This window comes from Rhododendron vialii, chromosome 7a, assembly GCF_030253575.1.
Source record: "Rhododendron vialii isolate Sample 1 chromosome 7a, ASM3025357v1".
NCBI classification, from domain to species: Eukaryota; Viridiplantae; Streptophyta; class Magnoliopsida; order Ericales; family Ericaceae; genus Rhododendron; species Rhododendron vialii.
Window position 1 is genome coordinate 15,501,293 of NC_080563.1, and position 21,377 is coordinate 15,522,669.

At 40.4% G+C, this 21,377-nt stretch overlaps 1 protein-coding gene across 1 annotated transcript; it reads left to right on the plus strand.

The window, feature by feature from the left end:
* The first annotated feature begins 3,802 nt into the window (after positions 1-3,802).
* Positions 3,803-4,756, plus strand: LOC131332691 (uncharacterized). Its single transcript, XM_058366987.1, has 3 exons — positions 3,803-4,241; positions 4,371-4,508; positions 4,620-4,756. The coding sequence occupies exons 1-3, from the start codon at positions 3,803-3,805 to the stop codon at positions 4,754-4,756; spliced, it is 714 nt and encodes a 237-aa protein (XP_058222970.1).
* The last annotated feature ends 16,621 nt before the right edge of the window (positions 4,757-21,377 follow it).

The following is a 21,377-nucleotide window of genomic DNA, read 5'->3' on the forward strand; positions in this document are numbered from 1 at the left end:
AGGGACCCAGTGGGTCTGGCATTTTCCCTTCTAGTGTGCAAGAGCACAATGTCCAGTCTCAACTGGACAAGATGGCTAAATAATTAGAGGACTTGAAGTTTAAGCAAGTCCATCAGGCAAATGAGGTGAAAGTTGAGGAGGTGTGTACGTTATGTGAGTGTCCGGGGCATCTTGTCACTGTTTGCCCTGCGTTCCCCATTGTTAAAGATGCATACCTTAGTAATCAGGCTAAGGTGAACGCGCTTAACCAGCGTTGGGATCCGTATTTAAATACCTATAATCCTGGGTGGGCCAAAAACCCACTTCTAGGTTGGAGGGATCAAAAAGCCGCAGTGCAACCCCAGGCACCACCTTAGCAGCAATCAGTCCAGCAGTTTCGGCCTCCTCAAGGCCAAATGACCCAGTTTCGTTACCCCCCTCAACAGCAGTAGGGGTTTGGTCCTTCATCTTTTGGACCACCCCCTGGTATTAACCATCCCCCGCGGGATAAGCAGACTAATGAGATGATGAAGGCTTTCATGCAGTCTCAGTTAAGCTTCACTGAACAAACCAAACAGGCAATTGGTGACATTAGGACCCAATTGACCCAGTTAACGGCGGCAGTTGGACAAGTCCAGCAAGAGAAGGGAAAGTTTCCTTCTAAACCTTTAGTCAATGCCGCTGGTACTCATTTATGTGGGTGATTCTTCTGGCCTAAGTAATCCGAATCTCAGTTTGGAAGAGGCTAAGGCGATCATTCTCAGTAGTGGGACGGTGATCGACAAAGACTTACCTCCCAAGCAAAAATCGGTGCCACCCCCGGTGTCGGTAGCTGCACCAGCACTCGTCCCAGACTTAGGAAGTGTTCCTGAGGAAGAGAAAGAGGCGGAGTCTCCTAAAGTGGTGGTCCCTGCTCCTGCGGCCCTTACGACTCCAATGCCACCTGTTGCTCCATATCCAAATCGCTTGCTGGCGAAACCTAAGGTCAATGTGAACTTTCAAATGCTTGAATTATTCAAGAAAGTTCAGTTTCCTATCTCTTTGATGGAAGCCATCGACGCAATTCCTCAGTTTGCTAAGGTCTTGAAGGATCTGTGCACGTCAAAGCGGAGAATCAAGAGTCAGGACAAAATGCTTCTAACGGAGCAAGTGAGCTCCATTCTCCAGGCTAAGATCCCCACCAAGTGTAAAGACCCTGGTTATCCTACCATCCCTATAGCTATCGCGGGCCAAAAGTTTGAAAAGGCTTTGCTAGATTTGGGAGCAAGTGTCAACTTGCTCCCCTATTCAGTATATTTGAAGCTGGGCCTAGGCAATTTGAAAGCCACACCGGTCACACTACAGTTGGTTGACCGGAGTGTGAGAATTCTCAAAGGAGTGGTGGAAGATGTTCTGATTTAAGTGGGTGAGTTTCTTTTTCCAGTCGACTTTATTGTCCTGGATACTTGCCCAATACCAGAGGTCTTTGAAAAGACTCCTATCATCCTTGGCCGTCCTTTTCTAGCCACCTCCAGTGCTGTTATGAATTGTAAAATTGGACAAGTCCAATTATCGTTCAGGGACTTGAAAATGGAGGTGAATGTTTTCAATGTGGATAGTCGGGTTGAGGATGATGAGGAGGTGTATGAGGTGAGTTTGATCGACACGCTAGTGCAAGAGCATGTCGATAGTGTGTTGTACAAGGATCCTCTAGAGATAGCATTAACCGCCGAAGAGGCGTCATTCTTAGATTCTCTAGAGGTAGGGAGTTTAATGGAGATGCTTGTAGTGGAGGATGTGTGTGGCGCCGCTTGGAACCCAGTTCTTGAGCCGCTGGGTGCCCCATCTTCAAAAGTTCTCCCATCGTCAGTCCAGCCACCTAAACCAGAGTTAAAGCCTCTGCCGGACACACTTAAGTATGTTCCTTAAAGGCGATGATACTTTTTTGGTTGTGATCTCCTCATCTCTTACGGCGGATCAAGAGGCTAAGTTGCTTGCCTTGCTACGAAAGCACGTGGGCGTGATAAGCTGGACGATAGCGGATTTGCAGGGTATTAGTCCAACGGTGTGTACACACTGCATTTTTCTAGATGAGGATGTAAAGCCTTCTAGGCAACCTCAGCGTCGTCTGAACCCCAATATGAAGGAGGTGGTTTGGGCTGAGGTGCTGAAGCTCTTGGATGCGGGTATTATCTACCCAATAGCCCATAGTGAGTGGGTGAGTCCGGTGCAGGTAGTGCCTAAGAAGGCTGGAGTGACAGTTGTGAGGGACGGTGAGGGCGAGCTAGTGTCGACTCGTGTTCAAACTGGGTGGCGAGTTTGCATAGATTACCGGAAGCTTAATGCGAGCACCCAAAAAGACCACTTCCCTCTCCCATTCATTGATCAAATTCTGGAGAGGGTGGCTGGCCAGGCGTTTTATTGCTTCCAAGATGGGTACTCTAGCTACAATCAATCAAATTGAGGTAGCCATGGAGGATCAAAAGAAGACCACCTTCACGTCTCCTTATGGCACGTTTGCCTACCGTCGCATGCCATTTGGCTTGTGCAATGCTCCCGGCACCTTTTCAAGGTGCATGATGCGAATATTTAGTGACATGGTAGAAAAGATAGTGAAGGTGTTTATGGATGATTTTTCAGTTTTTGAGGATTCGTTTGACGAATGCCTCGAGAATTTAGGAAAGGTCTTGCAACGGTGCGAGGAGAAACAACTTGTGCTTAATTGGGAGAAGTGACACTTCATGGTGACCCAAGGGATTGTGTTGGGACACATTATCTCATCAAAGGGTATTAAAGTGGACAAGGCGAAGATTGATTTGATTGCGAATCTTCCTTCTCCTAAGACTGTCAAGGATATCTGGTCTTTCTTAGGTCACGCTGGGTTTTACCGGCATTTTATTAAGAATTTCAGTGCCATCTCCCAACTGTTGTGTCAGTTGTTGTCGAAGGATACACCCTTTGTGTGGTCTGACGCGTGTGAGAAGGCATTCAATACATTGAAGCGGAGTCTCACTACTCCGCCGATTGTCCAGCCTCCGGATTGGAGTTTGCCCTTTGAGTTGATGTGTGACACCTTCGACTATGCAGTCGGAGTGATTTTAGGGAAGTGGCGAGGGAAAGATCCCTGCATTGTATATTATGCGAGCGAGACTTTGAATGAGGCACAAATGAATTACACCACTACCGAGAAGGAATTGCTCGCGGTAGTGTTTGCCTTAGATAAGTTCTTGTCCTGCTTGGTAGGGTCGCAGATTGTGGTTTTAACTGATCATGCGGCTTTGAAGTACTTAATGACTAAGTCAGACATGAAAGCTCGCCTTATCCGGTGGATTTTTTTGTTGCAAGAATTCCACCTCATCATTAAGGATAAGAAAGGGGTTGAGAATGTTGTGGCCGACCACCTGTCTCGTCTGAAGTTTGAGGACCCCACATCTTATCTCCCCATCATGGATACTTTCCCTGACGAGCAGTTGTTCGCTGCTAATGTGTGCCCATGGTTTGCAAATATAGCCAATTACTTGGTGACTGGGCAGATTCCACCCATTGGTCCACAGCTGAGAAGCAGCGGTTTCTGAGAGAGGTCTGGTAATATATCTACGATGATCCATATGTGTTCAAGTATTGCGCGGACCAAATCGTACGTCGGTGTGTCCCCGAAACTGATCAAAGGGGAATTCTAAAGTTTTGTCACACCGAAGCATGCGGAGGTCATTTCTCTGCGAAGAAGACCGCCGCCAAGGTCAATGAGTGTGGTTTCTTTTGGCCAAGTCATTTTAAGGATGCGTACATCTTTTGTAAGTCGTGTGACCGGTGTCAGAAATTAGGGAAGGTTAGCCCACGAAATATGATGCCTCTACAGAACATTTTTGTGATAGAGGTCTTTGATTGTTGGGGTATTGATTCCATGGGCCCGTTTCCGGTGTCATACGATTATGAGTACATCCTCCTGGCGGTGGATTATGTTTCAAAGTGGGTTGAGGCAATTCCCACTAAGTCCAGTGATTCTAAAGTCGTGCTGGAGTTCTTACGAACTAATATTTTGTCGAGGTTTGGCATGCCACTTGCCATTATCTCTGATCAGGGCACGCATTTTTGTAATAGGTCTTTTGGGGCTTTAATGAGCAAGTATGGCATCTCTCACAAGGTGTCTACTGCTTATCACCCCCAAACCAACGGTCAGGCTGAGCTAGCGAATCGTGAAATTAAGGAGATTCTAGGGAAGACCATGAACCCGAATAGGAAGGATTGGTCACTTCGATTGACCGATGCCTTATGGGCCTACCGCACTGCTTACAAGACCGTGTTGGGTGCTTCACCCTACCAGCTTGTTTATGGTAAGGCCTGCCACTTGCCCGTTGAGATGGAGCATAAGGCCTATTGGGCCATTAAGTCGTTTAACGCGCGTTTGCCAGAGGCGGGTGCCCATAGGAAGCTCCAGTTGTGTGAGCTCGAGGAGATTAGGAATGACGCGTATGAGAGCACGAGAATTTATAAGGCTAAGGTTAAGGCGTATCATGATAGGAATATTCAACGCAAAACCTTTAGTGTTGGTTAGAAAGTGTTACTGTATAACTCGCGCCTCCATCTGTTTCCTGGTAAATTGAGGTCCCGTTGGGACGGTCCCTACGTTGTGAATAAAGTTTATTCGAATGGTTTGATAGATGTTTGTGACCCTAAGAATAATAATATTTCCAAAGTTAATGGGCAAAGTCTAAAACCATTTTTGGAATATGTGGAGGTTGGTGAACCTGATGAGGTTTTAGTCGATCCTGTTTATTCGGACGACCCTGTTGTGTAGCCATTATGGCTACGTTTTGACGGGTAGCTTTCGCGTACCACTCTCTTCACTGAGAAGTGGACCCGGCCCTTAGCAATAGGGGTACCCATCATTGACTTGGGTTTTATAGCTTCGCACGCCGCTATTAAAATAAGGATCGTGTGCCCAGCTCCGGTTAGTAAGGGCAATTCTGTGTCGGTAACGTTGAATTTGACTAAGTTCTGTCGTTTTTGGCACAATCTATGTATATTTGTCTTTTATTTCGTAGTTCTTTATTTCTTGTCTTTTATTTAAGTTATTTTGTTTCTCTTATTCAAAAAAAAAGTAAAAAATTGAAAAGTAAAAAAATTGTATCTTGGTCTTGTATAGCCACCCGTTCCTTACCCATCCGCGAGGAATGGGGAGAAAAGTATGACACGTTGATCGCGTGAAGATTTGGTGGAGTATTTTTCTTTTTATTTTTGTTTTGGGAGCCCGGATACCACGAACCGGGCAGTACTTATGTCTTTTGCAGGGTGCAGTTCTTTGCTCGGCGGACGGCATCAGGAAATTCCTCGCACCACGGTCGAGGTCTTGGTGGTTGGCTGCCACCCATAGTGTAGGGAGGTATTCCCGAACAGGTGCAAAATGAGCCCGAGCATGGTCAACAAAGGGTCAACGCACTGTGGACCACTGATATGAGAAGTCAATGGTCCAGAGAGGTTGTACGATTCTCGGTACAATAACATGAGACGTTATTGGACCAGATACAAGGAAAGTGACATGTGATGCCACTGTTCAGATACATTGTTCGGCAAAAGAAAAGACAAACAGAAGGAGAGCTCCTTAGAAAGGATATGGTCCAAATTGTTTCCTTAGGACCAGTTACATGTGAAGTAACTGGTCCAGACCATTTGTTCGGGTATGAGACAGCCGAACAAGGAAAGAGGTCCTGTCAGATGATGAAATAGAGGGAACATTCTGGAAGAGTCCAGAAACAGTGGTACTCCGTTAAGGAATAAGATCCCGAGAATATAGGGTCTGAGAAAGATACCCAATGAGAATGGGATGTTCGGTCAGTAATGGAAAAGACTCCTAAAAGGACTCTTTTCCATAAATTGATAAAGGAAACGAGAATCCTTGATATCCTGGGTTTCCTATACGAGCTGGGAATCCTATGGCAATAGGGATGCTTGGGCACCAAGCATCCGAATGTCTATATAAACAGAGCAAGCCTAGAGGTAAAAGGTACGCAATACACTGCAATCTTATTGCTTTCCTACTGATAATTAGGGTTTGATTGCTAGTACGTGATACTAACAAAGGCATCGGAGGGCCTTTGCCACGAGAGGCAAAGGTGCGCTCACTCCTTGTCTGTTTTGCAGGATAAGGGTTTTTCTGACGAATTAGGGTTACGTTCAAGAGGCACGTGGAGCCGCTGCATTCCAGTGCTGCTCAAAGCACTACTTGAATTTATCCACCTACACATAGGTCCATTTCTTCTCCCTTGTGTTTTTCCTTTTGATGTGTCTCCATGCTTTGGGGACATAGCATTCTTTTAGTTGGGGGGAGGGGTGTACTTTGTACACGTTCTCGTGGCGTTGCTAGGGGTAATTTTTATTTATTTTTTTAATTTTTTAATTTCTTTTGATTTGTTGGGGATACGTTTGTTATGCTTGAATTTGTGATTGGGCTAGCATGTTAAAATTAGCCATATTTTTGGGCTTGTTTAACTTAGATTCATGCATAAATTTGGCGTATTGTGAACATGATTGTTCTATTGTTAACGTTGAGTAGGTGTCCCCACGTGGTTAATATTGTATCTTTAAAAACATTCCCATGTCCTTTGTTTTTCCCTTCTAGCATTTGCGTAAAATAGTAGGCGTTTATTTCATAATTGAGTAGCTTAATATTTTTACATGCATTTATGAGAGTTGGTAATGTGCATAGGGGATGAAACAAGACGTTCTTCTATGATTAGACCACATATGTGTCCGTTTGACCAATTTTTAAACCAGTCCGAGTCAATTCCTGAGTCTAACCTAGGAAACCGGTGTGTGGGTTGGGTTCTAGTTGGGGGGTCTAGCTTGTGCATCGTGGGTGTCTTGTTCGGAGCATTGTTGTCGTTGGGGGTGAAATTGAAGAATTTTTGATGGGTGTCGTGTGAGTGAAATTCTTACCCAAATCTTTAACCATTCTTTAACCAAGATCCTTAGCCAAAAGAAAAGAAGAAAAAAGAAGAAGAGACAAACGGCCAGAATTCAAACAGACCCTACTGTATTGATACAAGTCCCACATGTATCGATACCGAACCTCCTTCGGTAAAAAAAAAATGCAGAAAAGGTTAAAAGCAAAAAAGGGCCGGCGCTTTTGACCATTCTCTCTCCTCTCTTTTCATCTTCATTTTCCATTCTCTCTCTCTAACCCTCCATACCTCCATAACCAAACCTCCATTAAAAACTTCCGAAATCCTTATTCCTCCACTAAAATCCTTCCAAACTCCGCCAAAACTTTTCTTTTTCTCATCTCTACCACATATTCCTCTCTAAACCCCACCAAAAGTCCAAATTTCTACTTACCCAACATCCCTAACCTACCTTATACTAAACCCACCACTCATATGGCACTCAAGAGGAGGGCTATGGAGGCAAAGAAAGGCAAAGGTGTGGGTTCCTCCGGTCATGCAGTTGATCCGTATTTGGAGCAAGAACCTGCTCCAGCAGAGGTTCCGCCCCTGCCACGGAGGAGGAATCGGGACCAAATCACCCGGGATGAGCAGGTGGCGTGGGAGGCCTCATGCAAAGGCCGGGGAACCAAGGAGGAGGGATTCATTGTCAGGGATAGCTTTCCACCGGACAACATCGTCATTCAGGCGGTTGTCAGGCAAGGTTTGTTCTTCTGGTTCAAACCCAATCCTGGTTGTAATATTGAGTTAGTAGAGGAATTTTATAAGCATATGTCATTGCCTGAGGTCAGGACTGATTTGGATCCCAGGACCTATATTATTTCTAGGATTGGTAAGGTGCATGTGCGGGTGACCCCAGAAATCATTGCGGCTAGTTTACATTATGCTCGACCCACCGGGGAAACGAACTACCCAGTTCTTAATTCGGAGTTTAATAAGGATGCTGTTTGTGATATAATGTATGAGAAAAAGAAGAACGGAATGGTTCCCCATCGGCCCGATAAATTTAGGCCATCGTTTCGGTTTTTTAATCAGTTGGTATGCTATAACCTAGATCCTCGGGCGACCGAGAATAAGCCTTTCGAAACCACGGGAAACATGTTAGTAGCATTTTTGGATGAGGAAACGGTGTGTGATTGGGCCCAATATATTTTTATAAAAATCATAGAGTTCAGAGATGCGGCAATCAACACTCGGATGCCGTTCCCGTGTCTGATTTCCTCTATCCGTAGGGCCATTGAGGGGTTGCCTGCGAATATTTTAAGAACGATGAGGTTAAGCCAGGTGATATTGATAGTTCTATCCTTCAGAAGAGTGAAGCACATTCTAGAGATAGGCGTGAGGCATTGTTGACTGAACCCTCGGCGAATGCTAACACGAATACTTGGTTAAAAAAGATTTTCTGTCTTGAGGTAGCTGTGGCTAAAGGCCAGCAGAAGTTAAAGGGGGAGGTGCATCAGATTGAGCAGAACCAGCGTACACTGGCCCACCAGAATCAGTGGTTGTACAACCGTGTTACAGGGACAGAACAGTCTTCTGCTCTATACAAGCCGCTTAACTTCCCGGAGCTGGAGGTTAGCGATGATTTCGCTGGGAGTGATTCAGATTGAGTTGGGATTTCCAGGATGCATAGGGCTGAATGACGGCGTCATTTTATGTGTTTTATTTCATGTTTTCGGTGTCGGTGGATTATTTTTGATTTTCTAGTATTTGGGTCTGTAATAATTTAGTATGTTGTTTAATTTTCTCGTTGGACTTGGTTTGATTGGCGCTAGTGGGTGCATGCTGGTAGTTTAAGGTAAGGTGGCGGCCAGTCCGGGTAGTTTGCCTTGCGTTACTATAGGCCGCCTCCTATTTTGCTTGTCTCTCCCTTTTATTCGGAACCACGGTCGTTTTAAGCTTTATCAAGTCCGTAGTAGATCTTATGCACGTTGTTAACTCTCGTAGATGCATGTGATTTATTAATGCTGCTCATATTGTGGAATTGTGATCATTTTATCGTGCTGTTTATTCCTTGTGAGCATTATTTTTTTATTGGCGCGTGGTGGCCATTATTTCGGTCCCACGTAGCTCGCCAAGCGCTTTTTCATGGGGTGTTTGAGAGTTCCGGCGAGTGAGTGTAGCAACATTGCCATCGTGGGGCATTTTATCTCTGCATTTTGTTCTCCAAGTTTTGGCCTTATGTATTTGCCAAGAAGATTCATGATGCAAGAAAATTAATCGATCGCCCACTAAGAAAGTTTACTATGGGTTTTTAAATCCAAAGAAGTTTATTTCTTCTAATCGATCTAGTGGGAACCAAATGAAGCATAGAAGGAAAGATGAAACTCAAATTACAGAAAAAGGAGTTTGGTTCCAAGATATGTTTACTTTGTTTTTTACTATCACGTTATGCCTTATGCATTTTCCTTCAATATTACGTTGCAGTATTTCCGTCGAAACTGTGATGTAGATCGATGCAAGAATCAACTCAAGATTTTCATTTGCAGTAATTCCGTTAAACGAGTTTTTTGAAACTCTTGCAGGGAAAGATGTCAAGAAACTCAAGCTCAAATCTCTCTGAGCACACATTGGCTTAGTTCAATAGGACCAGCTCTATTTGCCACATCAATTTTCAAAAACATCCTTTATGGGAAAGAAGGGACCTCGGAAGGAGAAGCGATTGAAGCAGCCAAACTAGCGAACACCCATAGTTTTATAAGTGCCCTCTCAGAGGGCTACTCAACTAGAGTTGGAGAAAGGGGAGTGCAATTATCCGGTGGGTAGAATCAAAGAGTGATCATTGCATGGGCCGTTCTAAAAAATCCGGCGATCTTGCTTTTGGATGATGCCACCAGTGCTCTGGATGTGGGGTCGAAGCGAGTGGTGCAACAAGCGGATTGTTGCACTAGTTGATGAAGAATTGGACCACGGTTGTGATGGCTCATAGCTAGGCTTTCAACTATTAAAAACGCGGACCAGATATCGGCTATACAAAATGGGAAGATTATAGAGCAAGAGACTCATTCTACTCTTATTAAGAAGAGAGATATTGGGGTTTACTTCAAGTTAATCAGCTTACTTCAGGAAATTATTCGTAGTTATGTGTACAAAAGTGTTCGATGTTCATCATACCACTCACAAGGCTATATTAGCCTATGGATGAACCATAATGCCCAGCAGTCCTCCCAAAACAAAAGTAAGAAGGTGAAATCAATGCTTGGTGATATCATAAACCATTTGAAGCCTTTGGTTTCTGTTTTGGCTTTCACATGTTCCCTTTCCCTTCCTTTTCTATGTACACTAATCCATCCTCTTGAGTTCTTTCTGGAGTTCACTATAGCTGCATATATGTATGCCTTTCACTTATCAGCGATAATAACTATTGGTCCTCCACTATTTTCTGTGTATATTCTCATGGATTTTTTTATGAAAGCAAGAATTGGCTGAACTAAATGGAACTTTTGTTTCAAACTTTTCCTGAGCCTGTTTTAATTGTTCACATCTCAGGGGGATGCAATTATGGTGGGAATATGCAATTATTTGCCTTTAAATAAGCTATATATACACATTATGGTGTGATTATGTGCGTTTAAGTATTTATGTTACCCTATTGAAATGCTTATGGACCCATGCTTTGAGTTTATTACTCCTATGTTAGAACTTAGGAGTCGGATCCCTTCAACTTGCTGGATTTATTTTCTTTTAGCTAGGAGTCTCTGGGTTGGTATCCAATTGTAGCCTTTGCAATGTGCTGCTTTGCATCAAGGTTGAGAAAAGTGGAATCTATGAGGATTGTTTGGGACTTTTGAGTATGGATTGAGGAACGTGGGATCTGATTTAATTGTAACAAAAAAGCATGTTTCCTTTATTTGCATGATCAATACCTCGAAATATGCATAGAATGAGCTTATGGTTCCACAGACCCTTATACCTTTAGCACCATTTTCCCATTCTTTCAGCAAACTTTTCTATTGGCATCAGTGTTTCTGCTCACTAAGTTTACAAATGACCTACTATCTACACCTGTTAGGGATGGTATTTATGATTATGCATGATATATGGTCTTAAATTAGTTTTGTGAAAAATAGTCATCCTTCCCAGGGACCTTGAAGGTGAAGAGTTTGAAGATATATCTCTTGATAATATATTCGCTGAAGACGACAGTGATGTTGCCAAAGATGCTTCAAAGTTCAAACATTGATGGATTGAGTGTTGAATGGTAGAACCACACCTTATAGTGAGGATTTTGTGGAGTAATCAAGATAAGAAAAGTCTACATAGAAAGGAGAGGATGATGTGATGGATATGAGATGGCAGTATGAGGTTTGGTATTGTGGTTTGTGACTCGGTTGAACTTGGGTGAGCAAATTTCGAGTACAAAATTTCTTTAAGGAGGGTAGAATGTAGAGACCCATACTTTTTAGGCCGTATTTTTCTTTTGTAAACGTACGGCCCGTCAAGATAGACATTGTGGATATTCGGTGTGACGTATTCGTGGAAGGATATAAGGGTGATTGTGTGAGAGGTGCACGTGTAAGTGTGTGGTGCGAGAAGCTGAGGATTGCTCCCCACTTCTATAATTCACCCTAGGAGAATTATTTCTCCTCTCTTTCCTCTCTCACTCTCTCGGCAGTCTCTCTCTTCTCCTCTCTTTCGAAAACTCCCTCTTCTCTTCTCTCTTCGATTTCATCTACCTAGGGTGTGACTCCAGACAAGGTCCGAGAATTAAAGTTGCTATACGGGGCACGGGTTTCCCGAATATCCAAGAAATTTCATGATTGAACCTTGTGGAGCTACGGTTGACTTGGTCAAAAGATCGGGATTTGCTTAAAACCCATGAGGTAGAGATTTCTTACTCTTGTTATACATTTATATGATGGTTATGTACCTAGATCGTGCTTTGTTTCATGCTTGAGGTTGAGTTTTGTGTTTCGGTCGAATCTGAAAATTCTGCCCGTTTTCTAAGTTTCAGCCCAACTTCAAACGGCCATAACTTCCTCGTCCAATGTTCGATTCATGAAAACTTTATATCGATTTCGAGATATTGAAATCAGCTTTTCATTGCCACTGGAATCGCCTTAAAACTATTAGTACACAAAAAGTTATGGTTATTTGAGTGAAGGTGTGTTAATCTATCACGTTGCTGCATGACAGATTCGTGTAGCTTCAGTAAACACTTGTTTAACTATCCTTGGAATGCATATTTGACTAGGGATCCTTCATACCTTTTAAGCCTTGTTCAATTGTGCAACTATCGGAACTAGAATCACTCAAAAATATTAAGAACTCGATTTATAGTAATTTTTAGAAGATTGCCCTGTAATCAAAAAATCTAGGCAGCTTTCAGAGTAGCATTTTTCATCGTTTAGCTATGGTTAAACGACCCTATTGGTTATTGGTCTTTATGGGTTTGAAATATTGGTAAGTTGGTGACGTTTTGGCGTTGGAATCATTGAAAAATATTAAGTATATTATTTTTAATAAAATTTTGAACACTGACTACTCTGCTGAAAATTGGAACATGAATGTTTGTTATACGGAAAATGGAATATGGATAATTGTTATACTAAAAAGGAATTGAGAAGGTACGGGGGTGTACTTTGAGGTACGGTGAGGATGTGTTCGCTTATATGCGTTACGGTAGATTGTTGATTTTTTTAATATCATGTGATTGATTAAATGGCTTTGTACTTGATTGAATGGCATGATATTTGTGAAATTGGAACACGGAATAAATGTGATTGTCGATGCGTGTTTGACCTATAAGTCGGTTTGATTAACGTGCTTTATTATGTGTCATGAGATTAGAGAAGCGTTTGTTGAAGGAGTTGTATGATTATTGGGATTCGAGTGGCGGTAATTGAGAATTTGAATGAGGAGGAGACTGCAACACAAGGGGTAGAAATACAGACTGCAACGCATGGTGTGGTAATACAGAGACCCAAATGATGGGTGATGTTGACTGCAACGCAATGGGTGGAAATGCAGAGTAGTTGAGATTATGAGAAGTGTCGAAATAGTTGCGAACCTATTGTGAGTACGTTTGATTAATGGGATTATACTAATATTTCTACATGACATGCGAACTGTTAGGAATACTTACAAGATGTCTGGAACCCTTTGGCCGTCTGTTGTGATAAACCCGTGTTCTTCCTATTCACTTATCAAATTCTTTCACTCTTTATGCATACTTCATCACATTTTTATATAGATTTAGTATAGATTTCTCTACTGGGCTAGTGTAGCTCAACCTATCATTTTCAGGTACACTACAGGAACACAGTCTTGAAGAGTGTGACGTGCATGTAGACATCACAGGCTAAAGTTATTTTCTGAAGTACTTGTTTTCCTTCGGGAATCAAACCACATTGTTTTATTTTTCACTATCTTGGAATACTGTACCTGTTTTAACAGATTTATGAGGTTCGGGAACTGTATTGTAATTTGGGGTATCGTATGTACTATTGTGAGGATTTGTATTTAAAATGACATTGTTATTATGTTGAAAATCGAGAGCATGACAAATTGGTATCAGAGCATAGGTCTAGAATACCTAGACACCGTGGAGTGACCTTTTAGTCTCATGGGTTCAAAATTCGCTGCATATATTTTTTTACAAAACACACGTGTGTTTGCATGAGCGAGTCAATACATCATAGAGGTGTTGCATGTGGAACTATGGCAAAGTGACATAGAATTGTTGACCCGTGTTGGAAAGTTAGAGGTTTTGACCTCATTGTTGTAGTGGTGACACTGGTAATGACAATTTGTGAAACAAAGTATACGTTGGCATGCAATGAAAGAGATAGACTATTGATAAGACTCACGAGATGAATGTTTGATGTGTAGCTATTCAAATTGTGTGGATTACGTACTAAGTATTATGTGCATGGAGTAAATCATGTGAGATATGAGTTGTGTTAAGTATAAGTACGAGGAGTGTAACGTATATGTTAGGAGATGAGCTAAAAAGTGTATTGAGGTGTAAGCGGTTGAGGTAACATTTGTGGTTGATTATATTGCGGGTAGTCGTTATCGTGATAGTTATTGAGATTGTGATAGTGAGCATAGGTAGGGCAAGCTAAACCTATATAGTGATTTATATGTAGTTAAGGTTGACTTAGGAAAAGAGGGTTATAGGTAGGGGTATCAGGATATGGTATGTGTCTTCTAGACACCCAAGCAACTACCGATGAGCTCCAGTTGGAAGAAGCGCTTGATCACTACTCCTTCTAGATGGAAGTCACGAAAAGTCAATTGGACACTAGGATTGTGTATAGGGGTTAGATCTCTAGGCTTGAGATAAATGGCTCTACGTAGGAATTTTGTAGAAAAGGGAAGTGTTATGGTGTCGTAGTCTTCATTATTGAGGTGAATGTCGTGGTGGTGTCATTATGACAGGATGGTAGAAAATAGTGATAGCATTGTGTGGTGAAAAAAATAAAATGAGAAACAAGACTTGAGGTGTACTATATCGATGTGACTTGAGGTGAGTGATTGATGTCAGTGTGTGGTGAGAGACTTGTTTGAAGTGAGGATAATATGAATGAGGATTGTTTTGAGTTGAGTGATTAGAGTATAGAGATTATTTGTGATGTTTAATTGGTGACGTAAACTAGACTGATGACAATATAGGATGCATTGAAGTATGCCATTGAGGTAATAGATTTGAGAGGGCTAGAGCTTAAATAGTGGTAGTGATTGCAGTGATGATGATGGGAATGGTGTGGTTGATATTATTAAGGTTGAATGCAACTGTGGTGAATATCGTTGAGGAAAATTGATGTCGTTATGACAACTTAGTTGAGAGAAGAATTTATGAGCTGTGAAACTTGTGGTGAACGGTACTGTTAGAAGTTATTGGTGCGATAGAATTGATTTCTAAGTGATGAGATACTTGGAGTCTTAGAACATAATAAGAAATATAGACTTGTTTGAAATCTCGGAGTCTTGTGGGTATTAGGGAATTTGGTTTGTATTGGTGACTAGATATTAGCATAGAGATATTCGAGATTATTGGGTGTTTGTTGGTGCAGCCATGACACCTATTATGTGTAACTATTTGAGTAATGAGATATTGCCAGGTTGTATTGCTGTCGAGTCATAGAAATGATTAAGTATTGGGGGTATATGTGTTTGGTATGTATATTATATTTGCAGTAATGTGTATGATTGTAAGTATATTGAGTACCTAGCTTGACTAGAGTAACTAAATGTGAGTATTCGAGATTGATGGGCGAATGGAAAACAAGAAAGGTATTGCGAAGATGAGATGAAATGATTACTGTTGGGCTTGCTAGAGCTAGGAGATTGTGATGTACTGGATCTGGCGTTGTGTAAGTCAGTAATTCATATGAATAGTTTGTTGATATACTTCATGTATGAAACTTGTCGTTATTTAGCATTAACATGCATGCTTAATTTGATGTGTAATCCCGATGAGTGTGATTTGCCTTAATGTACGGTGCGGAGTAGACACCGATGGGTACGTGGGTATGAAGAGAGGATTCTTAGTTAGAATCTGGCATGTGCCTATCTTTTTATATGAAACGATTAAAAGGTTAGATATGGAAGGTATCAACAAGGTGTCAACCTATGGTTGGGAGTAGTTAATGGTTTGTGATAAGGAAAAATAGTGAACTTAGGAATTTATCAGAACAGTTTTAAAGTTGTGTTGTGTTGAGTTATAATGTAATTCCATAGAAGCGAGTTTGGGTTTTCGAAAAGTAGAAACCAGTAATGATTTTGAGTGGACTAAGGAAAGTAGAGTAGTGTTAGACTTTTGATTGTATTCGAATGTTAGATGGAAAAAAAATGGCATGTGAGGTTTATGTAGAATTTATAAGAGAGTTGTATAGGTAATAGAGATGTGAAATGGAGGTAATGGCTAACAGTTTGTGTTATAAGTATACTAGTATTTGCCCGTACCTACGGCACTACGCACCCCAGTAGTGCCGTAGGCACAGGCATTTTTGTAATATTTTTCTATTTTTTTATGCCAATGCCAGAAGCCGAGCAGTGGGTAAAAAGAATCGATGGCATTTTTTGTAATATATTTATAAGAGTGTTGGTGTTTTCTTAAGAGAGTTGGAGAGCACACATCAGCTCTTGGATCAAATGAATCCCAACCTTTCTTTCAACTTGTGTTTGTGTGATCCCCACGCCCTTGTGTTTTACTAAGTAGATTGATGTACTGATGGAGGTTAATTGTGTCCTTATGAGAGGGAGGTGAGTGTCACAAGGCAAAGGGTCATTTGAGAAATGTTAAGGAAAATGGTGTTGCAGTCGGTTAATAGCAGTATTAATATTATGAATCAGTTGTGAGGTATATTTATTCTTGAAGTCGAGAGAAATATAAATAACATGAAGCGTGAAAGGTTTGACTATGGTAAGTGGATGTTTAAAATTGAGCAAAGGGTGATGAGGCATTATGTGGTTTAAGGATTCGAGGCTTATTAGTTTTGTTTCAGTGGAGATTGTTTAAGGTTCTTTGGATTGGTGAGTGAAATGATTCGTTGATTGATGTTGGTTGGGAAAGATAGAACTTGGAGTTTAGAATTTGAGTTTATATGAGCAGTTCAATTTGTCCTTCTAGGAAGTTCGACGAGTACTTTGGTAGAATAAGGAGCAATGAAAATGTGGAATCTGAACTTTGGGAAAGATGAGGTTATTATTTGTCGGGTTGCGTATGACTGTCATATTAGTTTATGGGGACTAAGTTCTTGTGCAGATGTTAAGACTTGAGGATGTAATAAGGATGATAGAGGTTCATGATTAAGTGTTGAGTGGTAGAACCATACCCTATAATGAGGATTTTGTGGAGTAATCAAGATAAGAAAATTCTACGTAGAAAGGAGAGGATGATGTGATGATTATGAAATGGTAGTATGAGGTTTGGTATTGTGGTTTGTGACTCGGTTGGACTTGGGTGAGCTAATTTCGAGGACGAAATTTCTTTATGGAGGGTAGAATGTAGAGACTCGTATTTTTTAGACCGTATTTTTCTTTTGTAAACGTACAGCCCGTCAAGATAGACGTACAGTAGGAATATTCGGTGTGACGTATTTGTGGAAGGATATAAAGGTGATTGTTCGAGAGGTGCACATGGGAGTGTGTGGTATGAGAAGCGGAGGATTGCTTCCCACTTCTATAATTCTCCCCAAGAGAATTATTTCTCATCTCTTTCCTCTTTCACTCTCTCGCAGTCTCTCTCTTCTCCTCTCCTCCGAAAACTCCCTCTTCTCTCTTCGATTTTATTTACCTAGGGTGTGATTCCGGACAAGGTTTGAGAATTAAAGTTGCTATACGGGGCACAGGCTTCCTGAATATCCAAAAAAATTCATGATCGGACCTCGTGGAGCTACGGTTGACTTGGTCAACGGGTCAGGTTTTGCTCAAAACCCATGAGGTAGGGATTTCTTACTCTTGTTATATGTTTATATGATGTTTATGTACCTAGATCGTGCTTTGTTTCATGCTTGAGGTTAGGTTTTGTGTTTTCGGTCGAATCTGAAAATTTTGTCCGTTTTTTGAGTTTCAGCCCAATTTCAAACTGTCATAACTTCCTCGTCCGATGTCTGATTCATGCAAATTTTATATCAATTTTGAGGTATTGAAGTCAATTTTTCATTGCCACTGGAATCGCCTTAAAACTCTTAGTACACAAAAAGTTATGATCATTTGAGTTGAGGTGTGTCAATCTATCACGTTGCTACGTGACAAATTTGTGTAGCTTCAATAAACACCTATTTAACCATCCTTGAAGTGCAGATTTGACGAGGGTTCCTTCGTACCTTTTAAGCATTGTTCAATCGTGCAACTATTGGGACTGGAATCACTCAAAAATATTAAGAACTCAATTTATAGTAATTTTTAGAAGATTGCCCTGTAATCTAAAAATCTTGGCAGCTTTCAGAGCAGTATTTTTCATCATTTAGCTATGGTTAAACGACCCTATTGGTTATAGGTCCTTATGGGTTTGAAAGATTGGTAAGTTGGTGATGTTTTGGCGTTGGAATCATTGAAAAATATTAAGTATACTATTTTTAATAAATTTTTGAACACGAACTGCTCTGTTGAAAATTGAAACATGATTGTTTGTTATACGGAAAATGATATATGGATAATTGTTATAAGAAAAAGGAATTGTGAAGGTATGGGGGTGTACTTAGAGGTACGGTAAGGATGTATGTATTCGCTTATATGCGTTACGGAAGATTGTTGGTTTTGTAATATCATATGATTGATTAAATGGCTTTGGACTTGATTGAATAGCATGCTATTTGTAAAATGGAAACATGGGATAAATGTGATTATTGATGCGTGTTTGACCTATAAATCGGTTTGATTGACGTGCTTAATTATGTGTCATGAGATTAGAGAAAGGAGTTGTATGATTATTGGGATTCGAGTGGCGGTTATTGAGAATTGGAATGAGGAGGATACTGCAATGCAAGTGGTGAAAATGCAAACTGGAATGCATGGGGTGGTAATGCAGAGACCCAAATGATGGGTGATGTTGACTACAACGCAAGGGATGGTAATGCATACTGGAACGCAATGTACGAAAATGCAGAGTGGTTGAGACTATAAGAAGAGTGTCGAAATGGTTGCGAACCTATTGTGAGTATGTTTGATTAATGGGAGTAAACTAATGTTTCTACATGACATGAGAACTATTAGGAATACTTACAAGATGTCTAGAACCCTTTGGCGGTCTGTTGTGATAAACCCATGTTCCTCCTGTTTACTTATCGAATTCTTTCACTCTTTGTGCATACTTCATCGCATTGTCATATAGATTGAGTATAGATTTTTCTACTAGGCTAATGTAACTCAACCTATCATTTTCAGGTACATTACAAGAACACAATCTTGAAGAGTGTGAGGTGCACGCAGACATCACAGGCTAAAGTTATTTTCTGAAGTACTTGTCTTCCTTTGTGAATCAAACCACATTGTACTATTTTTCTCCATTTTGGAATACTATACCTGTTTGACAGATTTGTGAGGTTCGGGAATTTTTGGGGTATCGTATGTACTCTTGTGAAAATTTGTATTTAAAATGTCATTGTTATTATGTTGAAAATCGAGGGCGTGACATTTGCGCCAAGTTTTAACCAATTACACCACACATACTTTTTAGCATATGTTTGAAATATCTAATATATAACACATACATTTAACATTTAAATATATTTTGAACCATTGAACATTAAAATTAGCAATTTTGATAAACATAAAAGTTGTAGCCCTTTGTGTTATTGTTCAAACCCAATTTAAATTATTTCAATTGGAGTTCTGAGCAAAGAGTTATGCCCGAAATATATTTGGTGACAAAGCGTAATTTATAAATTTCATCACCAAAGGTGGATTTGGCAACGAAATAAATGTTTCGTCATTGAAAACGTAAAAAAGAAGTCCAAATTATTTTTCATCACCAAAGATAACAACTTGGCGACAAAATATTTTTTTCATCACCCAGTAGTTATCTTTGGTGACGAAAAATAATTTCGTCTCATTTTTTACTCTTTTGGCGGCGAAAATTTTATTTCATTGCCAAATAGGTACCTTTGGTGACGAAATAATTTCGTCGCGGAAGTTGTCAAAATAATGACAAATTTATTTTTTCGTCACCAAATATACTCATTTAGCGACGAAATTTAATTTCGTCACTAAACATACTTTTTCTTGTAAAGGGTTCGGGTTTTAAAACTTGAAAGTGTCAGATATTTTTGTATTTTAAAGTATGAATTTGTTTCTAAAACTATTTAGATATCAAAATCCGAATATGTCTAAGATTTTCAGAAATTAGAATCCAAATTTTGTAAACATTTTCGAGTTTTAAAACCTGAAATTGTCTAAATTTTTCAGAAATGTGTATTCGACTATGTCGAGATTTTTATTTTGAAAACTTTGGATACACAGTGGTGGTGGGTGGTGGTGGTGGTGGTGGTGGTGTGTCAAGCATAAGAGAAGAGAGAACCGGGAATGTTTGCAAACATTTTCTAAACTTTTTTGAATGTGTATCCAAACATGTTGAGTTTCAATTTTTTTTAAAGGACTGTGTATCCAAAAAAATTTTGTTGGTGTTGGTGAAGGCAGCGGTTATGGAGGTGGTGGTGGTTGGGTGGTGGTGGTAGAAAACCAGGGGAGAGAGAAGGAGAAGGGGAGATTTCAATTTTTTTTTTTTGGAGAAAATTAACTTTTGGATAGGGAAGGGTAGAGGCTGGCCGATGATGGTGGTTGTGGTGGCGTGTGTGGTGTGCTGGTGGTGTACTGCTGCTGTGGCGGTGGTGTCAACGAGGAAGATGAACAAAACGACGACATAGAAGAATGCATAAGGGGAGAATTGGTTTCTGGGTATGGAAGGGCAAATATGGTAGTTCATGGATATTTGTTAAGTTGCATATAGCAAATTGTTACAAGATTTGTGAGTTAAGTTTAGAACATACAACGTATAATAAATTTGTATTGTATTTGCAAATAGTTAGCCCTGCATTTTATTGTTTCTCCATTTTCCAGCCAAACAAGACTCATGGGGCTGTGTTGGGCCTACACATAAAATGGCAGCGCATCAAGAAACCGCTCACTCTACGATATAGAGATGTCAAATGGGCCGGGCAGGCACGACACGACACGGGGTGGCACGACACGTCACATGCATGGTCTTGGCCCGACACGGCATGACATGACACGATTTTATTGGGCACGGGGCACGGAAGTGGGCGGCACGACACAGGCACGACATGAAAGTTGGTCTGACACGGCACGGCACAACACGGTCGTAGATGGGCACGACACGGGCACGGAAAGTGGACGGGAACGGCACGACACGATACGGTTCAGCCGGGCACGGGCACGGCACGAGGCACGGAAACACAAAAAAAAATATTAAATAAGCCAAATGACTTTTTTTTTATCCTAATTCAATATTTTTTTCGCATTTTTCATATCTAAGAAAAAAAGTAAACAACTAAGATATTTAATTTTAAAAATAATAATTTCTTAAAAAAAATTGTTTTTTAAAAATCATTTTTTTACCTTTAAAAAATTATCAATTTTTATTCAGTAAAAAATATTTGTTTTGTTTTTGTTAGTGAATAGGCTTTGGATTTGGATTGTAAATTTAACATTACAAGATAACAAGTAAAATTAAAAAAAAATTCAAAATATTTATGGTGCAAGAGTAATTTAATACGAAAGGAAATGTGTAAGAGTAGTATATTATTTGCCCCAGATCTAACGATAAATAAGAAAAAAAGTCTCAAACAAAAAATAAGGAAAAAAATACATAGTAGAAATAAGAAAAAAAAAAAACCAAAAAGGGATTGACTAGGCTAGGATTTGAACCCAGGTCAAACGGTTCTTTCATACACAAATAAACCATTTGCCACCAATTAAATTGTGTTATAGATTTGTAAAATTAGTATATAATATATAGCTCTAGTATATAAAAACGAGGCCATCAAGCAATAGCCACACAACGCAATCATA

Excerpts from the sequence above, each read along its gene's own strand:
- LOC131332691 (XM_058366987.1), top strand. The coding sequence starts at position 3,803 with ATGATGCCTCTACAGAACATTTTTGTGATAGAGGTCTTTGATTGTTGG. Across the intron at positions 4,242-4,370 it reads CGATGCCTTATGGGCCTACC|AGGCGGGTGCCCATAGGAAG; the intron begins GCACTGCTTACA and ends CGCGTTTGCCAG. Across the intron at positions 4,509-4,619 it reads ACGCAAAACCTTTAGTGTTG|ATGTTTGTGACCCTAAGAAT; the intron begins GTTAGAAAGTGT and ends ATGGTTTGATAG.